We start from the raw sequence: 21755 nt of genomic DNA, 5'->3' as shown, positions 1-21755 counted from the left end.
AACATGTAGTTGGTAAAACTCTAAATTATTTGTGTTTTGCTTTTAGTCTTATCACCCAGCTCAAGAATGCTTTATTGTTAATTTTTTTTTGTTTTTGTTTCTTTATTGAGGAATTAATGTTTTACATTCAACAGTAAATACAATAGTTTGTACATGCATTACATTCCCCAGTTTTCCATTTAACAATACAACCCCCACTATGTCATTCATCATCCTTCATGGACCTGTATTCTCCCCACCCACCCACCCCAGAGTCTTTTACTTAGGGGCAATATGCCAATTCCATTTCAGGTTCTACTTGTGTTTTCTTTTCTGATCTTGTTTTTCAACTTCAGCCTGAGAGTGAGATCATCCCATATTCATCCTTCTGTTTCTGATTTATTTCACTCAACATGATTTTTTTCAAGGTCCATCCAAGATCGGCTGAAAACGGTGAAGTCACCATTTTTTACAGCTGAGTAGTATTCCATTGTGTATATATACCACAACTTGCTCAGCCACTCATCTGTTGTTGGACACCTGGGTTGCTTCCAGGTTTTGGCTATTACAAATTGTGCTGCCAAGAACATATGTGTACACAGATCTTTTTGGATGCATGTGTTGGGTTCCTTAGGATATATCCCCAGGAGAGGAATTGCAGGGACATAGGGTAGGTCCATTTCTAGCCTTCTGAGAGTTCTCCAGACTGTTCTCCACAGAGGTTGGACCAATTGATATTCCCACCAGCAGTGCAGGAGGGGTTCCTTTGACCCCACACCCTCTCCAGCATTTGCTGCTGTTACCTTTTCTGATGTATGACATTCTCACAGGAGTGAAGTGATATCTCATTGTTGTCTTGATTTGCATTTCTCTGACAATCAGAGACTTGGGGCATTTTTTCATGTGTTTCTCGGCCTTTTGGATCTCTTCTATGGTGAATATTCTGTCCAAGTCCTCCCCCCATTTTTGGATGGGGTTATTTGTTGTCTTGTTGTTGAGTCTGGCAAGCTCTTTATATAGTTGGTTATTAAACTCTTAACTGATGTATGGCATATAAAGATCTTCTCCCATTCTGTGAGGGGTCTCTTGGTTTGGATAGTGGTTTCTTTTGCTGTGAAGAAGCTTTTTAATTTGATGTAGTCTCATAGGTTTATACTTGCTTTAGTCTTTTTTGTAATTGAATTCATTTCATTGAAGATGTCTTTAAAATGTATGCGGAAAAGAGTTCTGCCAATATTTTCCTCTAAGTATCTGATAGTTTGTGGTCTAACATCCAAGTCCTTGATCCACTTGGAATTGACTTTTGTATTTGGTGAAATACAGTGATTCAGTTTCATTCTTCTGCATGTTTCAACCCATTGTTTCCAACACCATTTGTTGAAGAGACTCTGCTTTCCCCATGTAATAGTCTGGGCCCCTTTGTCAAAGATTAGATGTCCATAGGTGTGGGGCCTTATTGTTAATTTTTGTACCTGCTGATTGTTGCATCATTTGGCAATTCCTCCATTGTATTTCAGATGATAGTGTGGATCCTTTCTGGCCAGCATTACACTGTTTCATGGTGATTCTGGATCGCCTTGGATCTAAGGTCTGGGGACAACTTATTGATCCTATTGAGGCATTTCAAACTATTATCAACAATGGGAGCTACAACAGAGAGATCCAAAATATCCGGAACAGCTCTGTGAGGTTAGTTTGGTTAATGTATCGAGATTTTAAAAGATTCTCTATATTAGGTCTGTTTTAAGTTAGTTGAACTTACTGCATTTTATAGGGTCTTTTCTTTCTTCTTCTCTTCCCCTTCATTACAATAATTTCTATTTACTTTTAATATTTAAGGACCAAGTCAGAACCGGAGCCATTCCTGGATGATATGGTGACTTGCAGCCAGATTGTATACAATTATAATCCTGAAAAGGCCAAAAAGGTATAAAACATTTTGAGAATTCCAATACATAGTCTTTGTATTATATAGACAGTTTTCCCATAATTAGTTGACTTTATTTACTTTATGATATTTAGCTATTCACAACTTTTACTTTGTCTTTTTAACAGATATACTATGCATTGGGAAAAACTACAGTTTGCATACTTTAGGAAATTATTTACCAAATCCAGGTGTCTCACACATATACTCCACTGCTGGCTCATCCCCTAATCTAGTTTTTCCTTTTTTTAAATTTTTGTCTCCAGGGTTATAGCTGGGGCTTAGTGTCTGCAATTGCTCCTGGCCATTTGTTTAATTTTTTGGGGATAGGACAGAGAAAAATTGAGACGGGGAAGATAGAGGAGAGAATGAGAGACACCCGCAGACCTGCTTCACCACTTGTGAAACAACTCCCCTGCGGGTCAGGAGCTGGGGCTCAAACTGGGATCCTTGCGCCAGTCCTTACACTTCATACTATGTGTACTTAACCCAGTGTACCACCATCCAACCCCTTATTTATTTATTTGTTTGTTTAGAGATTTGTTTTAATATGAGAGGCCTTAGAACACTACTCATACTGGTTTATGATATGAGTAGGATAAAACCTGGAGCCTCTGGGGCCTCAGTTGTAAAGAGCTGGTTTACTATGCCTGCTCTAACTTCCTAGCCCCTGTCTTATTTATTTTAGCTATCTTATTTACTTATTTATGAGAGAAAGGGAGCCAGAACTTCACTCTGGCACATGGAATACTTAGAATTGAACTTGGGATCTCATGTTTGGTATTCCAGTACTTTACCCACTGTGCTACTTTGTGGGCTGCATATTTTATTTATGTTTAATGCAATGAAAAGGGTCAAACAGTATATACTTAGTGCCAACTCCCTGACCCAGTTCTAATTCTATATTTCAGAGAGGAAAGGAGAGAGTACAAAGCAGCATTTCTCCATATGGTAATCTCTTGTGATGCTAGGAATGGAACCCAGAGTTTTTTTATTTTTTTGCCTCCAGGGTTATTGCTAGGGCTCACACTAGGAATCCACTGCTCCTGGAGGCTATTTTTCCCCCTTTGTTGCCGTTATTGCTTTAACGCTGTTGTGGTTATTATTACTATTGTTATTGATGTTGTTGTTACTGGATAGGACAGAGAGAAATGGAGAGAGGAGGGGAAGACAGAGAGGGGGAGGGAAAGATAGACACCTGTGACCTGCTTCACCACTTGTGACCTGACCCCCCTGCAGGTGGAGAGCTGAGGACTTGAACCAGGATCCTTGCACTTTGTGCCATATGTGCTTAACCTGTTGTGCTACCGCCCAGCCCCCCTTTTTTAAATATTTCCTTTTTTTAAAAAATTTTTTTATTTTTATTTTTTAATTTTATTTATTCCCTCTTGTTGCCCTTTTTTTTTTATTGTAGTTATTATTGTTGTTGTCGTTGTTGGATAGGACAGAGAGAAATGGAGAGAGGAGGGGAAGACAGAGAGGAGGAGAGAAAGATACACCTGCAGACCTGCTTCACCGCCTGTGAAGCGACTCCCCTGCAGGTGGGGAGCCGGGGTTCGAACCGGGATCCTTATGCCGGTCCTTGTGCTTTGCGCCACCTGCGCTTAACCCGCTGCGCTACAGCCCGACTCCCTAAATATTTCCTTTTTGTTGCCTTTGTTTTTATTATTGTTGTAGTTATTATTGTTATTGATGTCATTGTTGGATAGGAAAGAGAGAAATGGAGAGAGGAGGAGAAGACAGAGAGTGGGAGAGAGAGAGAGACCTGCAGACCTGCTATGCTTGTGAAGTAACCCCCCAGTAGGTGGGGCCAGGTGCTCGAACCGGGATCCTTATTGGTTCTTGCACTTTGTGCCATGTGCGCTTAGCCCATTATGCTACCGCCCAGAGTTCTTATGCATGATTATAATAAAGCATAGACTTTACCTGCTTAGTCATCTTTTAACTCCCCCAGTCCTCATTTCATTTTTTGTGAGAGAAAGTGAGTAAACTACCCATGGAGTTCTCTGTTGTGTTCTCATATGGTAAGTAGAGAAACAGATTTTCATTGTCTCCCATATGCAAAGTACATGCTTTACTGCTGAGTCACCTCCCTATCCCTGGAAGATTAATTTTTAATTTGAGTTAGACAGGGTGGAAAGTTTAGAATGCGGGAGACAAGTGACACTATTAGAAACCAGGACCATCTAAAAAAAGGGGATCAGGCGGTAGTGTAGCAAGTTAAGTGCACATGGCTCGAAGTGCAAGGACTGGCATAAGGATCCTGATTTCGAGCCCCCGGCTCCTTACCTGCAGGGGATCACTTCACAGGCATTGAAGCAGATCTGTAGTTGTCTGTCTCCCCTCCTCTCTCGATTTCTCTCTTTCCTATCTAACAGAAACAAAAGTAGTGACATCAAGGGCAACAAAATGGGGAAAGTGGTCTCCAGGAGCAGTGGATTTATAGTGCAGGCACTGAGCCCCAGCAATAGCCCTGGAGACAAGAAGAAAGAAAAGAGGGCCAGATTGGACTCTTAGCTTGAGGTCCTGAGTCCGATCTCCAGCAGCACATGTGCCAGAGTGATGTCTGGTTCTTTCTCCTCCTGTCTACTTACTCATTAATAAAATATTTAAAAAGAGAGAGAGAAACTATATGGTGGTGTTGTAAATTTACTTATTTGAAATTTTAACACCTAAATTCAACTATCTGGTGTCTTGGGGGTATGTATATTAGCAGTAGTAAATAATGAACTGAATTTGGAAAATTGTGAAGTAATTTTCTTATTTTTATAGCATATTCTGTATTAAACCTATCATGAATAGTGTTTGTTTATCTCAATGTCTTTTATTTTTCCCCAGGATTCAGGGTGGAGATCAGCCATTTGCCCAGATTATTGTCCTAACATGTATGAAGAAATGGAAACATTAACCAGTGTGCTTCAGTCAGATATTGGTCAAGATATGCGTGTTCACAACAGCACATTTTTGTGGTTCATCCCTTTTGTTCAGTCCCTCATGGACCTAAAGGATTTGGGTGTGGCATATATACTAGAAGTTATTCATCACCTACATTCTGAAGTTAAAGATGTCCTCAACCAAACAGATGTTGTGTGTGACAAAGTCACTGAATTTTTTCTTTTGATTTTGGTGTCAGTGATTGAACTGCATAGAAATAAGAAATGTCTGCATTTGCTGTGGGTCAGTTCCCAGCAATGGGTGGAAGCTGTTGTAAAATGTGCCAAGCTTCCTACTGCTGCATTTGTACGGAGTTCTGAGAAATCATCTGGAAATGGCCCCAAAGGAACATCAATGATAACATCTCTGTCTTTACATTCGATGCCATCAAACTCTGTGCAACTTGCTTGTGTACAGCTAATTAGAAGTCTCCTTAAAGAAGGCTATCAGCTTGGGCAGCAAGCTATGTGTAAGCGATTCTGGGATAAGCTCAACTTATTCCTTCGAGGAAACTTGTCTCTGGGTTGGCAGTTGACTAGTCAGGAAACCCATGAATTACAAACTTGTTTAAGACAAATTATTAGAAACATAAAAGTCAAGACACCTCAGTGTAACACTATTGTGGATCTGACACCTACATGTAAAATGCCTCCGTCTTACAATAAAGAAGAAAGTGAACAAATAGAGAAGTCCAAAAGAGACATACACTGTCTAGAAAATTCTAGCCCAACATTTCCTAAAGAACCAGTGAAAGATGAGATGTGTCAAGTTCAGGAGAGTATACTAATTGAAACAACTAGTACTATAGAAGAGGATAATGAGCAAAATTATATAAAGGATTCAAAACTGGAAGGCCATCTTTCTGCTGAATCTTTAAAGCAAAGCAGTGGAAACATTTTTATGGAAAGTGCTCAAGATGAAGTTAAAATAAGTAGAAGAGAGCAAAAATCTCTAAAAGACAAATCTTCATACCCATCGAAGAATTGTGCTTCAAAAAGTGATCCAGAAAGGGGATATGACAGAGGAATAATAATGTCAACACATTTGATAACTGACTCTAACACTGTTTCCTTGAAAAATGTGTCCACGTCAAGTGAGGTTTTCTCCTTAAAGGATGGTATTCTTGAAAAACCATCAAAAACTAAAACTAAGGCACAGAAAGAGGAAATTTGTGCTAAATTATCACATGTAATAAAGAAACAACACAGGAAAAATACATTGGTCAGTAATGCTGTCAATTTAGAGGAAAACCTGACTCTATCTAACACTGAGAATTTTTATTCAAGGAAAGCTGCAGGAGATAAGGAAGGGGATGACTTCAGACATAATTTCTGTGTGGACTCTAATACTGTTCTGGATGATAAAAGTAGAGAACAAAAATCTCATAAAAAATCACCATCAAAGAAACAGTTGAAGAATGAGGAGTTAGATCTTTTCACTTCCCATGGAAACAGTTGTCAAATGCAGGAACATATTGATGAAGATTTAGTCTCATTTACAGAAATAACCAATACTTTAATGACAAAGACATCTGCCTTTGAAGATCCTTTGATGGAAGTTGAATCAAAAAATAAGGAAGTTAATAAAAGCACAGATAATTTTTCTTCTGACTTGCGAGAACAGACTCCTAGCATGAGCCCGAAATCTGATACTCTTACAGATTCTCAGGTAGACAGAGACCTCTACAAATTATCCTTACTAGCTCAAGCCAGTGTTATTAAGTTTCCATCAGATTCAACTCGGAGTTCTTCCCATCTTCAAAGAAAAGTAAATGCTGATAAAAGATGCTTCACAGCTAACCAAAATGATGTAGGGGAAACCTGCTGTCAACAGATTATTATTATTTCTGATTCTGATGATGAGGAGGAGAGAGTTCTGGATTTTGAGAAACCTAGTAAACAAGATAAAATCTGCATTGGTGAAGAATATCCAGAGCAGCATACATCAATAGCAAGTAGAAATATAGACAAGAAAGTAGTAAAGGAAGAAAGTGTGCCACCCCTTTTGCAGTTTGAAGAATCTGATTCTCAGTTTTTTGAATTTGAGAGTCCGTGTGAAATGTTCTCAGTTTGGCAAGATCAGCAACCAGATAATTTAGTTCAAAAGGGTGAAAAAAATTCGCATTTGACCCATATGGGTGATACCAGAGATGATTTGGGCTGTGTTACAGATCATGTATTTGAAGAGGTCACTAATGAGGAATTGGAGAAGAAAGAACCTGCAGAACCACAGAGGAAGCATGTTTCTATGGACGAAATTGAAGTTAAAAAAGCTAAGCGAAAACGACTTGACAAGAATGAATCAGATCTTCGAAGATCTATAAATAATGAGGCCCAGTCTTGTAGTCTTAATGAGAGAGATCGGGCAGAAAGTGATTTGCAAGTTACAGACATGAAGACTACAACTAACTCAAGTATACAGAGAGGTACTCCTGCTTCACTAAAAAAATCTCCTCCAAAGCCTCGTGCTTATCCCAAACCCATTAGAAAAGTCCCAGTTTCTAAAACTTCTAAGAAAATACAGTCAGACATCAAAAAAGGGCAGAATAAAAATTCTAGTTACATAAGTTGTCGGATAACACCTGCTATTGTGCCACCAAAGAAATTTCGCCAATGTCCTGAGCCAACTTCAATAGCTGAGAAACTTGGTCTGAAAAAGGCTCCTCGTAAAGCATTACAATTGTCTCAACGATCTAAAGATTGTATAGTGCAATTACGTGACCATGGCAAAACTGTGGGGGTAGTTGATACCCCTAAAAAAGCTAAGTTAATTCCTCCTCGGACTCTTCCTGCCAAAAACAATAAGAAACTGCTGACAAGTCAAGATCTTCATTTCCGAAAGCAAGTGAGACCCAAATCACAAAAAAGCAGACAAGGACTATTTGACTGTAAAAGTACTGATGCCAGAAGAGTTGGACCACATGCAGCACAGAATTCCCACACAATTGTACCAGGAGGAGATGGATTAGATCATAGTTACAAAGAAGCAACAGAAGAAATTACTGACAATGGAAAACCATTAAAGTGTGCATCTTCTGAATTAGAACCCATGAAAACAAAGCATACTTCTCAGGTGACTGATGAGACTTGCACAGTGAACCAGTATAACTCTGTAGTGCTAAATGGAACAGTGCCAACAAATGAAATAGTTGTCACTGCTTCGGAGAACCTGCTAGGTGGAGGTGGTCTGCATAGACATCCTCTAGAAGTGTCGATGTTGAAAGACGGAAACCCTGAGTCTGACAGTGATACAGAAGATGATAGTTTATTTTTAACACAAATTGACCCTGTAGATATGGACTTATGTTCACAAATTGAGAATGATGACAATCTCATTGATGTACCACATGGGCAAAATGCAGTTCAAATAGAGAATTCTTTAAGTCTGCCTCATTTGGAGTCTTTGAGTAGCACCAAATGTAAGTACAAAGATTGTGTGGAAACTCAGAAAAGCCAGAGTGAATATTGCTCCAAACACACAGAAGCTAAAGCAGCAGATGACCATCTATTTCGTAAACCTGGCTTGCCTCTGTCTGCATCTAAACCTTCCAGGCGATACACAACTAAAGTTTATAGCTCAAGTAGTACTTCACGAATTGCTAATCTTTCCAAGTCTTTGGAAGCTACCTCAGCAGTTCCTCTGAAAAAGCAAAACGGAGTACAGTCTACTGTGAAAGTATCACAACCAGCCCCTCTGGTGCCTACAAAGCCAATGTATGAAGTAAAGAATTTGTGCAATATTAATATTCTTCGTTTTCAGACTCCAAATACTTCCATCAGACAAAGTTACAAACTGCCATGTGCTGAAAACAGATCTCTTCCGACCTCCTCTTCAGACAACGTATCATCACAGTCAATCTTGGACAGCTTTATTAAGGAAGTCTTAAAATGGAAGTATGAAATGTTTGTGAATTTTGATCAGTGTGGACCCCCAATAAGTCTCTGTCAGTCCATCTCAAGACATGTGCCTGTTAGATTTCACGATAGCAGAGAATATTTTAATGTGTTTTTCCCATTGATGATACTGAATACATTTGAAACGGTAAGTATGTGTTTTAGTTTACCTGTCTAGACTTTTTTTTTTTGCCTCCAGGGTTATTGCTGGGGCTCGGTACCTGCACCACAAATCCATTGCTCCTGGAGGCCACCTTTTCCCCCTTGTTGCCCCTTGTTGTCAATCGCTGCCATTAATATTGCCATCGTCATTGTTGGATAGGGCAGAGAGAAATTAAGAGAGGAGGGGAAGACCGAGGGGGAGAGAAAGATAGCAGACCCACTTCACCTGTGAAGCAACTTCCCTGCAGGTGGGAGCTTGGGGCTTGAACGAGGGTCCCCACGCCAGTCCTTGTGCTTAGTGTCCTTGCGCTTTGTGCCATGTGCGCTCAACCTGCTGAGCTACTGCCCTTCCCTCCTGTGTAGACTTTTTAAAGTTGCTATATTTTGTTGTTGCAAGATTGTTACTGCTCCGAACTTTTTCTCCCCTCCCCTCCCCCTCCCCTCTCCTCCTCCCCTTCTCTCCCCCTCTCCCCTTCTCCCCTCCCCCTCCCCTCTCCTCCTTCCCTTCTCCTCTCCCCCTCTCCCCTTCTCCCCTCCCCCCTCCTCCTTCCCTTCTCCTCTCCCCCTCTCCCCTTCTCCCCTACCCCTCCCCTCTCCTCCTTCCTTTCTCCCCTCCCCCTCCCCTCTCCTCCTTCCCTTCTCCCCTCCCCCTCCCCTCTCCTCTCTTCCTCCCCCTCCCCTTCTCCTCCTCCCCCTCCCTTCTCCCCTCCCCCCTCTCCTCCCCTCCTTCTCCCCTCTCCATCCCCCTTCTCTCTTCCTTTCTTTCAAGATAGAGACAGTAAGAGAAAGACACTACAGCACTGACTTTCCTCCACTGCAGTGGGTGCCAGGCTCTAAGCTGGGTTGTGTGCTTGACAAAGCAAGCACATAGGTGAGCTATCATGTTGGCCCACCCAACTTTATTATTTTTTGGGGGGAGATTGTTTTGTTTTTAAGATAATTATAGTTTGCAAAACTATGTCAGATTTCTCCACCTCTTCTAAATGTGTTGCTACGCATCCTCCCTTCAGAGCTCCCTTCATCAAAGTTCATTGGCTCACCTATACTCTGGCAGACCATTCCCCTTATGCTCTCATAACCTCAGTTCTGCAGTTGAAGACCAAAGATTTTTCTTTACTTGACTTTGCCAGAATTTCCTTGCTTTCTTTATTTCCACCATATGAGAGAGCTATTCAGTATTTTTCTTTTATTTAAGTCCCCTTAGTGTTTCTTGTAGGGCTGATTTAGCAGTAATAACTTTCTTTTAACCCTCTTCTGAAGTTTTTCATCACCCTTTCAAATCTGCTTGGTAACCTAGTTGGATAAAGCATTCTTGGGGTGTGGGGGGGATGCCTCTCCCAGAGCTTTGAATGTGCCCTGCCAGTCTTTTTTGGCTGTTGGAGTTCTTTTGAGAAGTCAGCTGATAGTCTTAACAACAAGAGTGCCCTTAAGAGCTGACACTTAGCTTTTTTCTGTCTGCTTTATTTGTTTTGTATTGTTTTAGTTGGAGAGAGAAATTGAGAAGGAAGGGGAAGGTAAGGTGGACAGGGAGAGGGATAGACAGCTGCAGCACCCTAGAGTTGGGGACAGAGGGCTTGAACCCAGGTCCTTACGCACTATAATGTATGTACTCAACCAGGTGTACCACCACTCAGTGCCTTTTTCTGACTGCTTTAAATATTTTCTCTCTATTCTTGATCTTTGCCATTGGTTGAGTGTTGGAAGCTAGGTCTTTCTTTGTACTTGGTAAAGTGTGCACTTTACCAGATGTACTCTGTGAAATTTTTATTATCGAATGTTAACTTAATAGAATGATCTTACTATTTGAAAATTGTTTTTTCTTTTTCACTTAGGTAGCCCAGGAATGGCTCAGTACTCCAAATAAAGAGAAATTCCATCTCTTACATTTTCGAAAATGTCCTGCTGATTATAAAAAATACTGGGAATTTGTGGGTAAGTTCTTTCTCATGTAAACTGGACTATATCATATAAAATTGAGATATCCTATTTAAGAGGAAGTTTTGTCACTGTTTTAATTTTCTGGGACATAATATGTTCTGAGCCAAATTCGTGACTCCTTACCAAGAATGTTTATAGTCTTAGTGAGGATGACTGCTGGAACAGTAACAGGTATAATTTTCCTTCAGAATTTACACACTTTTTTTCTTTAGTGAAATGAGAAGATAATTATGAAAGGATCAAAAATGTCAGGCATGTTTGCTCACTATTTTAAAATCCTTTGTGTTTAGAAATTGGTCTAGAAGAAAATTCTGAATTTCCAAAAATTTTCATTTTAGGGAGGTAGCATAATGGATATGGAAAAAGGCTTTCACACCAGAGGCACCAAAAGTTCCAGGTTAATTGTCCTGCACTATCATAAGCCAGAGCTAAGCAGTGCTCTGGTTATAAATAAATAAATATCTACCTATTTCCAGGGACAGCTGACCTTAAGGGGTCCTTAGATCTGAGATTAAAAGTATTATTATCATGTTACATAATTTTTGTGACATACACGGATGTAATAGTCACATGGAATAATGTCATTAAATAAGAACAAATTCCCCTCTAACTCAGCCAGTTAGGCCACCAGCTTGTGTGCCTGGGGTCCCAGTGTTCCTGACAGGTTAATCTCCAACACCACCTTAAGCAAGAACCGAGATACATGTATTCTCTTAGAGGAGAGAGCAAAAGCATCACTAGATTGCACCGTCTCCCACCACCCCATAGCTCCTTACCCCCACTATAGCCAGCAGGACCAAAAGCAGGGTCCCGAGAGTTTAGGTGTCTTGGAGGAAAGGGGAACTATTATTTTCAATTCCAGAAGGAAACCTTAACTCTAGTGATTAATAAAGTAAAGACACAGGATGTTTTTCCCCAGTCTGCTCAGGTCCCAGGATTTCTCATCACTACTCTCACTTCATTCATCCTTTCTTTTCATGATCTTTTACTGAATCAGGTTCATTTTAATGAATCTAGAGTTTAATTTCAAATTTTGGGAATTAATCTCCAGGTGGGTAGTGACATAAACCATATTGTTCTTGTTACAAACATTTGAGGCACAGTGAGCCTTTCTCATCAGTGAATGATGAGAACTGTCCCAAAATCAAAGTTCCCTGTTTCTCAGGACCAACCTCATAAGCCGTTTTGATATATCTATATCTGTATCTGTATCTGTATCTATTTTTTGGCCAGGCTTATTGCTGGGCTTGGTGCCTGCACTATGAATCCGCCACTCCTGGCAGCCATTTTCTCTCTCTTTTTTTTTTTTTTTTGACAGGAAAAAGAAATTCAGATGAGGGGTAGAGAAAGACACCTACAGGCCTGCTTCACTGCTCATTGTTTCCCCTGCAGGAGGAGAGCAAGGGCTTGAACTCTGGTCAACATTTGATAATGTTGGCTAACTTTAGATTGCCATTTTGAAGTATTGATACAGTCTACTAGTGTTGTATACCTATTTGAACTTAGTGTCTCATAACTTTATTTTTCTTATTTAAAATAATTCTGCTCATAATTACTTAAAATAATTTTCTGTAAATACTGACTTCTTTTTGTTTTGCAGCTTATCTTGATGAAAATGAACTAACTAAGCAGTTTCATCCAAAGGAAAATGACTTGATATTTTTGGTTCCTGAAAGATTAAATGGAGAGAAGAAAGATTTAGAGAGAAACCGAATGCAAAATTTCTATGACTATTACTGTGGTTATGTTTATAAATTTCGCCGCACTTCAGTTAGTAAGTAAATAATGAGGCATCGAAGAAATGTCAGACATAAGCTCATCTTTTTTATATATATATATTTATTCCCTTTTGTTGCCCTTGTAGTTATCGTTGTTGTTGTTGATGTCATTGTTGGATAGGACAGAGAAATGGAGAGAGGAGGGGAAGACAGAGAGGGGGAGAGAAAGACACTTGCAGACCTGCTTCACCACCTGTGAAGCGACTCCCCTGCAGGTGGGGAGCCGGGGCTGGAACTGGGAACCTTACACCATGTGCGCTTAACCCGCTGCTCTACTTCCCATAAACTCATCTTTTAATCTCTTCTAAATTGTGCTTTAGCAGTTTGTATTTGCTATATTTTACTTTGGATTGGAGACAAATTGAGGGGAGAAGGGGAGGAGGTGGGTTAGTGAGAGATCTACAACACTGTTTTACTGCTTGCGAAGCTTCCTCTCCACAGGTAGGGACTGGTCGCTTGAAGCCAGGTCCCTGTGCACTGTAATGTGTATGCTCAACCAGGTGTGCCACTGCCCTGCCCCTGCTTACCTGGAAAAGACCCAGCATTAATTGCTTAAACTTAATAATTTAAAAGCTCTCTTTGGGGACAGAGATAGATAGCATAATGGTTATACAAAGAGACTCAAGCCTAAGGCTCTGAAGTCCCAGGTTTAATCTCCTTGCACCACTGTAAACCAGAGCTAAGCAGTGTTCTGGTAAAAAAAAAAAAAATGTTTAAACAAAAGCTTTCTTTTGTGCTTTGTGCCACGTGTGCTTAACCCGCTGCTCTACCGCCCAACTCCCTCTTATGTATAGTCCTCTCCTTTTGGTATATTCCTTCATCTGTTGTTATATTTGTGTTTGGATGTCCAATCTTTTATTATTATTATTATTGGATAGGACAGAGAAATTTAGAGAAAAGGGAGAGACAAAGAGAGGGAAAGGAAGATAGAGACACCTGCAGACCTGCTTCACTGCTTGTGAAGTGACAACCCCCCCCCCCCCCCGCAGGTGGGGAGCCAGGGTCTTGAACTGGGATCTTTGCATGGGTCCTTGTGCTTCATACTGTGTGTGCTTAACCTGGTGAGCCACTACCCAACCCCCTAAAAATTATTTTATTTACTCTTTTTTGGGGGGAGGAGGGGTAGAAATGGAGAAACTGAGAAGGAAGGGGAAATAGAAGGACTTTGAAGTCTGAAGTCCCACCTCTACCCCAGCATACTCCTGCCTACATTGTAGTGATAGTCTACATTACCTTGATAGTGTCCTCAGTGGTCCTTTGCTCATTGCAGTCTCCACCTCCTCCCTTCTTTCCCCTCTCCCCTTCCTCCTCTCTTCTCCTCATCTTTCTTTAATTTTTTAAAATTCTGTTTTATGGGACAGAGAGTAGTCAAGAGGGGAGAGGGAGATAGACATCTGTAGCATTGCTTTACCTGTAGGTGAGAACCAGAGCCTGTACCTGCATTGCATCCTTGTTCACTGCAATGTTTACCACCCACCACCCAGCCCCTCCCTTCTGCTTGCTTTTATCTTTTCTCCTTTTTGCCTAAGCACTGAATGATGTTAGGGGTGGGAGAGGGGGTTGAACCTGTAACTGCAGAGCCTCAGGCTTTTACATAATCATTATGTTTTCTCCCCAGCAGTTTACTCTTTATTTAAGTAAAAATGACTCTCAAATTTGTAAATTTGAGTATGTCATTTCTCAGCACAAAGCTATCCTGTGAGTTTCTTTTTCTTTTTTTTTTGTTTTTGAGCATGTATTTATTTTTATGAGAGTGGGAGCCCAGAGCACTATCTGCTTTGGAATGAGTTGGGGATAGATCCTGGGGTCTCAGGCATGCAGGTCCTGTACTCAAGCACTGAGCCATCTCCTGGCCAAATACTGTTCTAAGTCTCATTTCATTTTTCTTTCTTTTTGACTTTTTTTTTTTTTATAAAAAGGAAACATTGACAAAACCATAGGATAAGAGGGGTGGGGTACAAACCCACACAATTCCCACCATCAGAACTCCACATCCCATTCCCTCCCCTGATAGCTTTCCTATTCTTTATCCCTCTGGGAGTATGGACCCAAGGTCATTGTGGAATGCAGAAGGTGGAAGGTCTGGCTTCTTTAATTGCTTCCCTGCTGAACATGGGCGTTGTCAGGTTGATCCATACTCCCAGCCTGCCTCTCTCTTTCCCTATTCTGTGAGTTTCTTTTAGGCTTAGAATAATCTTCAAAATTAAGATCTGCACACAAGAACCCTGTTCTTCTTCTTCTAGCGTTTGCCCTTCTTCCGTAGCCAGTCAACAGCGTCAGGTTGAGCCTGATGTAAAGTTTCAAGACCTCCTTTGAATCTGGAGAGGTGGCAGTCGTTGACTATGTGGGTCATAGTCTGTCTGGAGCCGCAGGGGCAGTTCGGGTCGTCTCTGGCTCCCCAGCGATGGAACATAGCGGCGCACCGGCCATGGCCTGTTCGATAGCGATTGAGGAGGGTCCAATCATAACGTGCTAGGTCAAAGCCGGGTTGACGCTTGCAGGGGTCTGTGATGAGGTGTTTGTTCTTGACCTCAGCTGACTGCCAACTCTGTTTCCAAGAGTCTGGAACAGAGAAGTTCAATGTAGGCGTAGGGGACCAGATTGGGTGACGAGACGTCAAGCGTTGGACAGGGTGGGCGAAGATATCCGCGTATATTGGCAGGTCCGGTCGAGCGTAGACGTGGGAAATGAACTTAGATGATGCCTCATCCTGACGAATATCTGGCGGGGCGATGTTGCTAAGAACTGGCAGCCATGGAACCGGGGTGGAACGGATGGTTCCAGAAATGATCCTCATGGAGGAATATAATTTGGAATCGACCAAGTGGACATGGGGGTTACGGAACCATACTGGGGCACAGTATTCTGCAGTGGAATAGCATAATGCCAGAGATGATGATCGTAGTGTGGAAGCGCTCGCGCCCCATGAGGAGCCGGCCAGTCTTGCAATGATGTCATTCCTCACGCCCACCTTTGCTGCAGTTTTTATGAGATGATCGTGAAATGACAGGGTGCGATCGAGAGTAACGCCAAGATAGACTGACTGGGCTTCATGCCGGATTCTCGTATCGCCAAGCTGCACATTAAGCTCACGCGAGGCCGAGGCATGGTGTAGATGGAAAACAGATGATACCGTTTTTGCAGTGCTAGGGATTAGTCGCCTTTTTTTACAGTAATCAGATATCAGAGACATGTCTTTCGTGAGTATTTCCTCGAGGATGTCGAACTTGGATGCCTGAGTTGCACAGCAGATGTCATCGGCGTAGAGGAACTTCCTTGCAGACGTTTCTGTAAAATGTAGTGCTGTTCTACTCTGAATCTCCTGGGGACTCTTCCTACTTGGCTTCCGCCCATGCTAGTTTTCTCCTCATTCCTGAAATATGCCAGTCTCATCTCTGCCTCAAGGTCTCTGTAGTTGCTGGCCTCTTACACCCTTTTCCCATATAAAAGCCTGATTTATACATTTATTTCAAGCTTCTGCTCAAATACTTGATAAGAAAGACCTCTGCTGATCCTTTTAGCTATCATAGCAGCATCCTACATCACTTCCTTCTCTCTTGTCTCTGCTTTCTTCATAGCACTTGTCACCACCTAACATGTTTATCTGCCTCTGACTTCTAGAAAATTAGCATCATGAGGACTGGAGCATTGCCTAACTCTTTTTGAGTAAATAATTTAAGTGGGAGTTGGGCGGTAGCGCAATGGGTTAAGCGCACATGATGCAAAGCGCAAAGACCAGCCGTAAGGATCCAGGTTTGAGCCCCGGACTCCCCACCTGCAGGGGAGTCGCTTCACAGGCGGTAAAGCAGGTCTGCAAGTGTCTATCTTTCTCTCCCCCTCTCTGTCTTCCCCTCCTTTCTCTTTTCTCTCTGTCTTATCCAACAGTGATAACAGTAATAACTACAACAATAAAAAACAAGGGCAACAAAAGGGAATAAAGAAAAATGTAACAAAAAATCTAAAAAGCACTTAAAAATAATTTAAGCAATATACGATACTAAAAACATAGTTATAAGTTACCAGAGAACTTACTGAGGGGGTCACCATTATTCACTGCTAACTGAAATTGTCTTTCTCCTTCTTGATAATAGAGCGTAATGAGAAATATGAGTGTTGCCTTTCCATCCAGACTCAAGATAATTTGTCAATCAATATAAACCAACTCGTGAAATGTATTGTAATCAGTTCTCTGGTAACTACACAAAGGAAACTGAAGGCCATGTCTTTGTTGGGTACTCGGAATCAACTGGCCAGAGCTGTTATGAATCCAAACCCCATGGATTTCTGTACAAAAGATTTGTTAACTACAACATCTGAGAGAATTGTGAGTGACTACAAAAGGTTACAGGGAAAATCACAAATTTTCGTGTCATTATACTAAAGCGTCATGTTATTTTAGCTGCTTACATATTCCTGTATGTCTACAGCAAAGACATATCCACTGTATATAGGCAGTGACATTTAGTGTTTTTCTCTACACTGCGGAATATGTAGTTGGGTTAGCCACCTTACTACACCTACTATACAGGAAGAAGGTATAGTGCAAACAATAATTGAGAGTATATTTGAACAGTAACATCAAAATAATTTTTTATATTTTTATTTATTTTTAAAGATTTTATTTATTGATTCATGAGAAATGATAGGAGAGAGAGAAAGAACCAGACATGTACTCTGGTACATATGCTGCAGGGATTGAATTTATGACCTCATGTTTGAGAGTCCAATGCCTTATCCACTGCACCACCTCCCGGACCACTATTTTTATTTATTTATTATTGCATAGAAACAGAAAAAAAATTGGGGGAGAGAAACAGAGCTACCTTCAGCCTTGCTTCACCACTTGTGAAGCTTTCCCCCTACAGGGGGGACCAGGAGCTTAAATCTGGGTCCTTGGGAGTCGGGCGGTGGCGCAGTGGGTTAAGCGCACGTGGCACAAAGCGCAGGGACTGGCGTAAGGATCCCGGTTCGAGCCCCCGGCTCCCCACCTGCAGGGGAGTCGCTTCACGGGCGGTGAAGCAGGTCTGCAGGTGTCTATCTTTCTCTCCCCTCTCTGTCTTCCCCTCCTCTCTCCATTTCTCTCTGTCCTATCCAACAACAAAGCAACGTCAACAATGGCAATAATAACCGCAACGAGGCTGCAACAACTAGGGCAACAAAAGGGGGAAAATGGCCTCCAGGAGCGGTGGATTCATGGTGCAGGCACTGAGCCCAGCAATAACCCTGGAGGGAAAAAAAAAATAATAATCTGGGTCCTTGTGCATTGTAATGTGTGCGCTCAACCAGGTTCACCACCATCTGGCCCCAGTTCATTCCTTTTTATTACCATAAGCCAGAAATAAATAAAGCTCTGTTTTTTAAAAAAAGAAAGAAAAGAAATTTAAGCAGATGTTTTTCCTTATCTTGTTCTTGTGTACCACTTTAAAAGCAACTCAGTCTTACTAATGTCTTTTGTGTAGATTGCCTACTTAAGAGATTTCAACGACGACCAAAAGAAAGCAATAGAAACTGCATATGCTATGGTTAAACAGTCTCCATCAGTTGCTAAAATTTGTCTCATTCATGGTCCACCTGGAACAGGAAAGTCAAAAACTATTGTTGGCCTCCTGTATCGCCTACTGACAGAGGTAGAGTATAATGTTAGAGTGTCAGTCAGTACTGTTTAGAGTGTAGTATTTCATTTTGCACGAGTTAACTGACATGTAAATAAGTTCTGAAGCACCTTTTCCCTTCACTTTTGAATTTTATTGTTGAATAGAGACAGAATTTGAGAGGGGGAGATAGGGAAAGAGACTGAGAAACTTGGAGTTGGAGCCCTGCTTTGCAACTCTTAAAGCCTTCCCCTTGCAAGTAGGGATCAAAAGCTTGAACCCTGGTCTTGTTCTTGTGCACTGTAGCATGTGCATTTAACCAGATGTGCCACTGCCTGGCTCCACCCCTTTCATTTTAATATATATTTTGGATAGTATGTGAGACTCTGACTAACAAAGAGATAGCATAAAAAAAAGAAGCCTAAAAAGTATAAAAAGAACAGGAAATGCTATCCTGTGTGAAACTACTGTTAGGGACTAAAATAAAATAATGGTCTTTATTATAGATATTATCTAATGCCAGGAAACCACCTTGAATATATTCCTGATTGGATTGAGTATTGAGTTAAATAAATGGAAGGGAAAGGTGACTCACAGATGATAATAAAATTTTATGTTAGAGTGGTTTTAATATCTGTAATATGTTGGTGCTTTTACTTTTAACTATTTGTACGGGGGGCATTTTGAACATAAGTAGAAGTAGAGTAAAACTATGTAATAGAACTGACTGGTGTTTTTGTTTACTTGCTGGCAAACTTGCAGAGCCAAAGGAAGGGACATTCAGATGAAAATTTCAATGCCAAAATCAAACAAAACCGTGTCCTTGTGTGTGCGCCTTCCAATGCAGCTGTTGATGAACTTATGAAAAAAATTATCCTTGAATTCAAAGAAAAATGTAAAGACAAGAAGAATCCTTTGGGTATGATACTTCTGTGTGCTTTTAATTTGCTTTTGTTTATATTATTTATAATGAATAGTTTTGAATGAAAAGAGCGAGCCAGTTTTGGTGACAACTTCTATTGAGGACGGCCCTGTACTCATTACTTAATTTAGGAAATATTATTGAACTTTTACTCTGTACAAGACACTGTGCAGTGCAAAGTACTTGGTTATCAACAGTAAAACCTTCAAAGAGATAGTTTAAATGTGGCAGAGTGGATGTGGCAGAGTGGGTTAAGTGTTGGGCCTTCTTTCCCCAGCATTGCATATCCCAGAGTGATGCTCTGGTGATGCACTCTTATTCCTCCCTCCCACTATGAATAAATAAATATAAAATTAAAAAAAACAAAAGGGAAAGGACTGGGGAGATAGTATAATGGTTCTGCAGGCTCTAAGGCCCCAGATTCAATCTCCAGCCCCACCATAAGCCAGAGCTGAGTAGTTCTTTAGTCTTATTCTCTCTCTCTGTCTCTCTCTTGTTAAAATCTCTCAAACTTTTTTTAAAAAGGAATGCATCAGGGGACAATTAACAGTATAAGTTCTTAAAATTATTTTTATCGTATCAAAATTAAAAAATTGAGAAGAGGTAGAGAGACAGACACCTGTAGTACTACTGCTTCACCGCTCGTGAAGTTTTGCCCCTTGCAGGTGGTAGCTGGGGAAGATGAACCCACATCCTTGTACACTCAGTTGAGTATGCCATTCCCCCTCACCCCCCACCCCTACCCCACCCCACCCCACCCCACCCTACCCCCGCACCCAGCCCTTATGTAAGTTCTATAATAGAAGTAAGATGTGGGTATTTTCAGATACCTAAGAGAGGCCCCTTAGTAATTTTAGGGTTAGAGAAAAAAAAATTTTAAGAAGTGACACCTAGGACAAAACCTTATGAGCAGTTAGGAGTTGGGGGCAAGGACTGTTGTAGGAATTTTACTATAAATAAAAAGGACCGGCGGCAAGAGGATCACAGATGGTTGAATAGGACTAGAATATCAACTCCAGAAGGCAGTAGTATCCCAGTGCTTGGAATAGTACCTGGCGCTCATTTGACCCTTGGTATAGATATTTAATGACTGCACAGTTAGATGATTTGTAAGGATCCCGGTTCAAGCCCCCGGCTCCCCACCTGCAGGGGAGTCGTTTCACAGGCGGTGAAGCAGGTCTGCCAGGTACTCTCCCCCTCTGTCTTCCCCTCCTCTCTCCATTTCTCTCTGTCCTATCCAATAACATCATCAATGGCAACAATAATAACTACAACAAGGGCAACAGAATGGGAAAGAATGGCCTTCAGGAGCAGTGGATTCATAGTGTAGGCACCGAGCCCTAGCAATAACTCTGGAGGCAAAAAAAAAAAAAGTGTCCACTGGGAACGGTGAAATTACAGTCTCAGTCGCAGCAATAAAAGCAATTATAGGCTAACAAGAAGCTGACCTGACAGGGTGCCTGCTCTCCCATGCATGCAACCCAGCCTGGTCTCTACCACACTGGTGGAAGCTTCAGTGCTGTGTGGTCTTTAGATCTGTGTGTCTCTCTCTGAAAAAAATCAACCCACAGTGGCAGAGCCCTGGTGGTGACAAAACAAGAACAGTAATAAGCCTATCAGCTAAGTGGCAAACAAGTCTATAATCTATGTTTTATAGGAGGAGAAACTAAAAAATAGTTATGTAAATCACCACAGTGGTAGCTTTTCTCAGTACAGTTGACATATTTTAGTGAAGATCATTAACCGAAGATATAGAATAGTTGAGTCAAGATGTAAAATATGTAACTGCTTTATGAACTTAGTGCTTTCTATACTAGTCATTTTGAGTAATGTGTCTATTGTATTAGACTGTTTTCCCAAACTAACCAAATTTCAATTTTCTTGGGGTCCGTTATCTTTTATGAGCATTTGATTCAACTGCAGATAAACCTCAAACATGGGAGTTGGGCGGTAGCACAGAGCGGGTTAAGCGCAGGTGGCGCAAAACGCAAGGACCAGCTACGTTTAAGCCCTTGGCTCCCCACCTGCAGGGGAGTCGCTTCACAAGCGGTGAAGCAGGTCTGCAGGTGTCTCTCTTTCTCTCCCTCTCTCTGTCTTCCCCTCCTCTCAGTTTCTCTCTGTCCTGTCCAACAAGGACATCAATAACAATAGTAATAACTACAACAATAAAACAAGAGCAACAGAAGGGAATAAATAAATAAGTAAATATTTAAGAAAAAAACAAAACCACTGGCTTGAGTGGGATAAAAGCTTTTTTCTATTTAATTCTGTAACCCAGAAATGGCTAGTACAGATTGGTACTGGTCTGACAACCCTTACTTCAAAGTCTTCAGAGGTCCACGCTCTTGTTAACTGCTTTACATCGCCTTTTCCTCAGTCATACTGGATGTATTCTCCGGAGCTGGAGCAGCCGTCACTGGCCTTGCAGTATACTACATCCAGCTAGTATGAGGTAAAGGTGAAGAACAGCCAAAGGGAAACATAGCAGCCATATTTTGAATTTATTTCCTGGACGTTGCCAGAAGCACCTGATTTGGGCATAACCTGTTTACATGGCCACACCTAGATACTTCGCTGGATCGTGTGATTTATTTTGAGGGACCAACACCCATGTTTCCTTTTCTATATACA

The 21755-nt window shown here is 41.3% G+C and overlaps 1 protein-coding gene across 1 annotated transcript in view; it reads left to right on the top strand.

Annotated features, from left to right (window-relative positions):
• Positions 1 to 21755, top strand: part of SETX (senataxin) — a 73638-nt gene that overhangs the window by 26632 nt on the left and 25251 nt on the right. Inside the window, exons 7-14 of the mRNA XM_060200442.1 lie at positions 1497 to 1668; positions 1819 to 1906; positions 4745 to 8881; positions 10728 to 10827; positions 12434 to 12607; positions 16703 to 16935; positions 18071 to 18238; positions 18965 to 19121. Coding sequence (XP_060056425.1) covers positions 1497 to 1668; positions 1819 to 1906; positions 4745 to 8881; positions 10728 to 10827; positions 12434 to 12607; positions 16703 to 16935; positions 18071 to 18238; positions 18965 to 19121 — 5229 coding nt within the window. The remainder of the gene's footprint in view (positions 1 to 1496; positions 1669 to 1818; positions 1907 to 4744; positions 8882 to 10727; positions 10828 to 12433; positions 12608 to 16702; positions 16936 to 18070; positions 18239 to 18964; positions 19122 to 21755) is intronic.

Source organism: Erinaceus europaeus, chromosome 10 (assembly GCF_950295315.1).
Source record: "Erinaceus europaeus chromosome 10, mEriEur2.1, whole genome shotgun sequence".
Lineage (NCBI taxonomy): Eukaryota > Metazoa > Chordata > Mammalia > Eulipotyphla > Erinaceidae > Erinaceus > Erinaceus europaeus.
The sequence above is the reverse complement of the archived record's forward strand: the minus strand, read 5'-3'. Positions and strand labels throughout refer to the sequence as shown.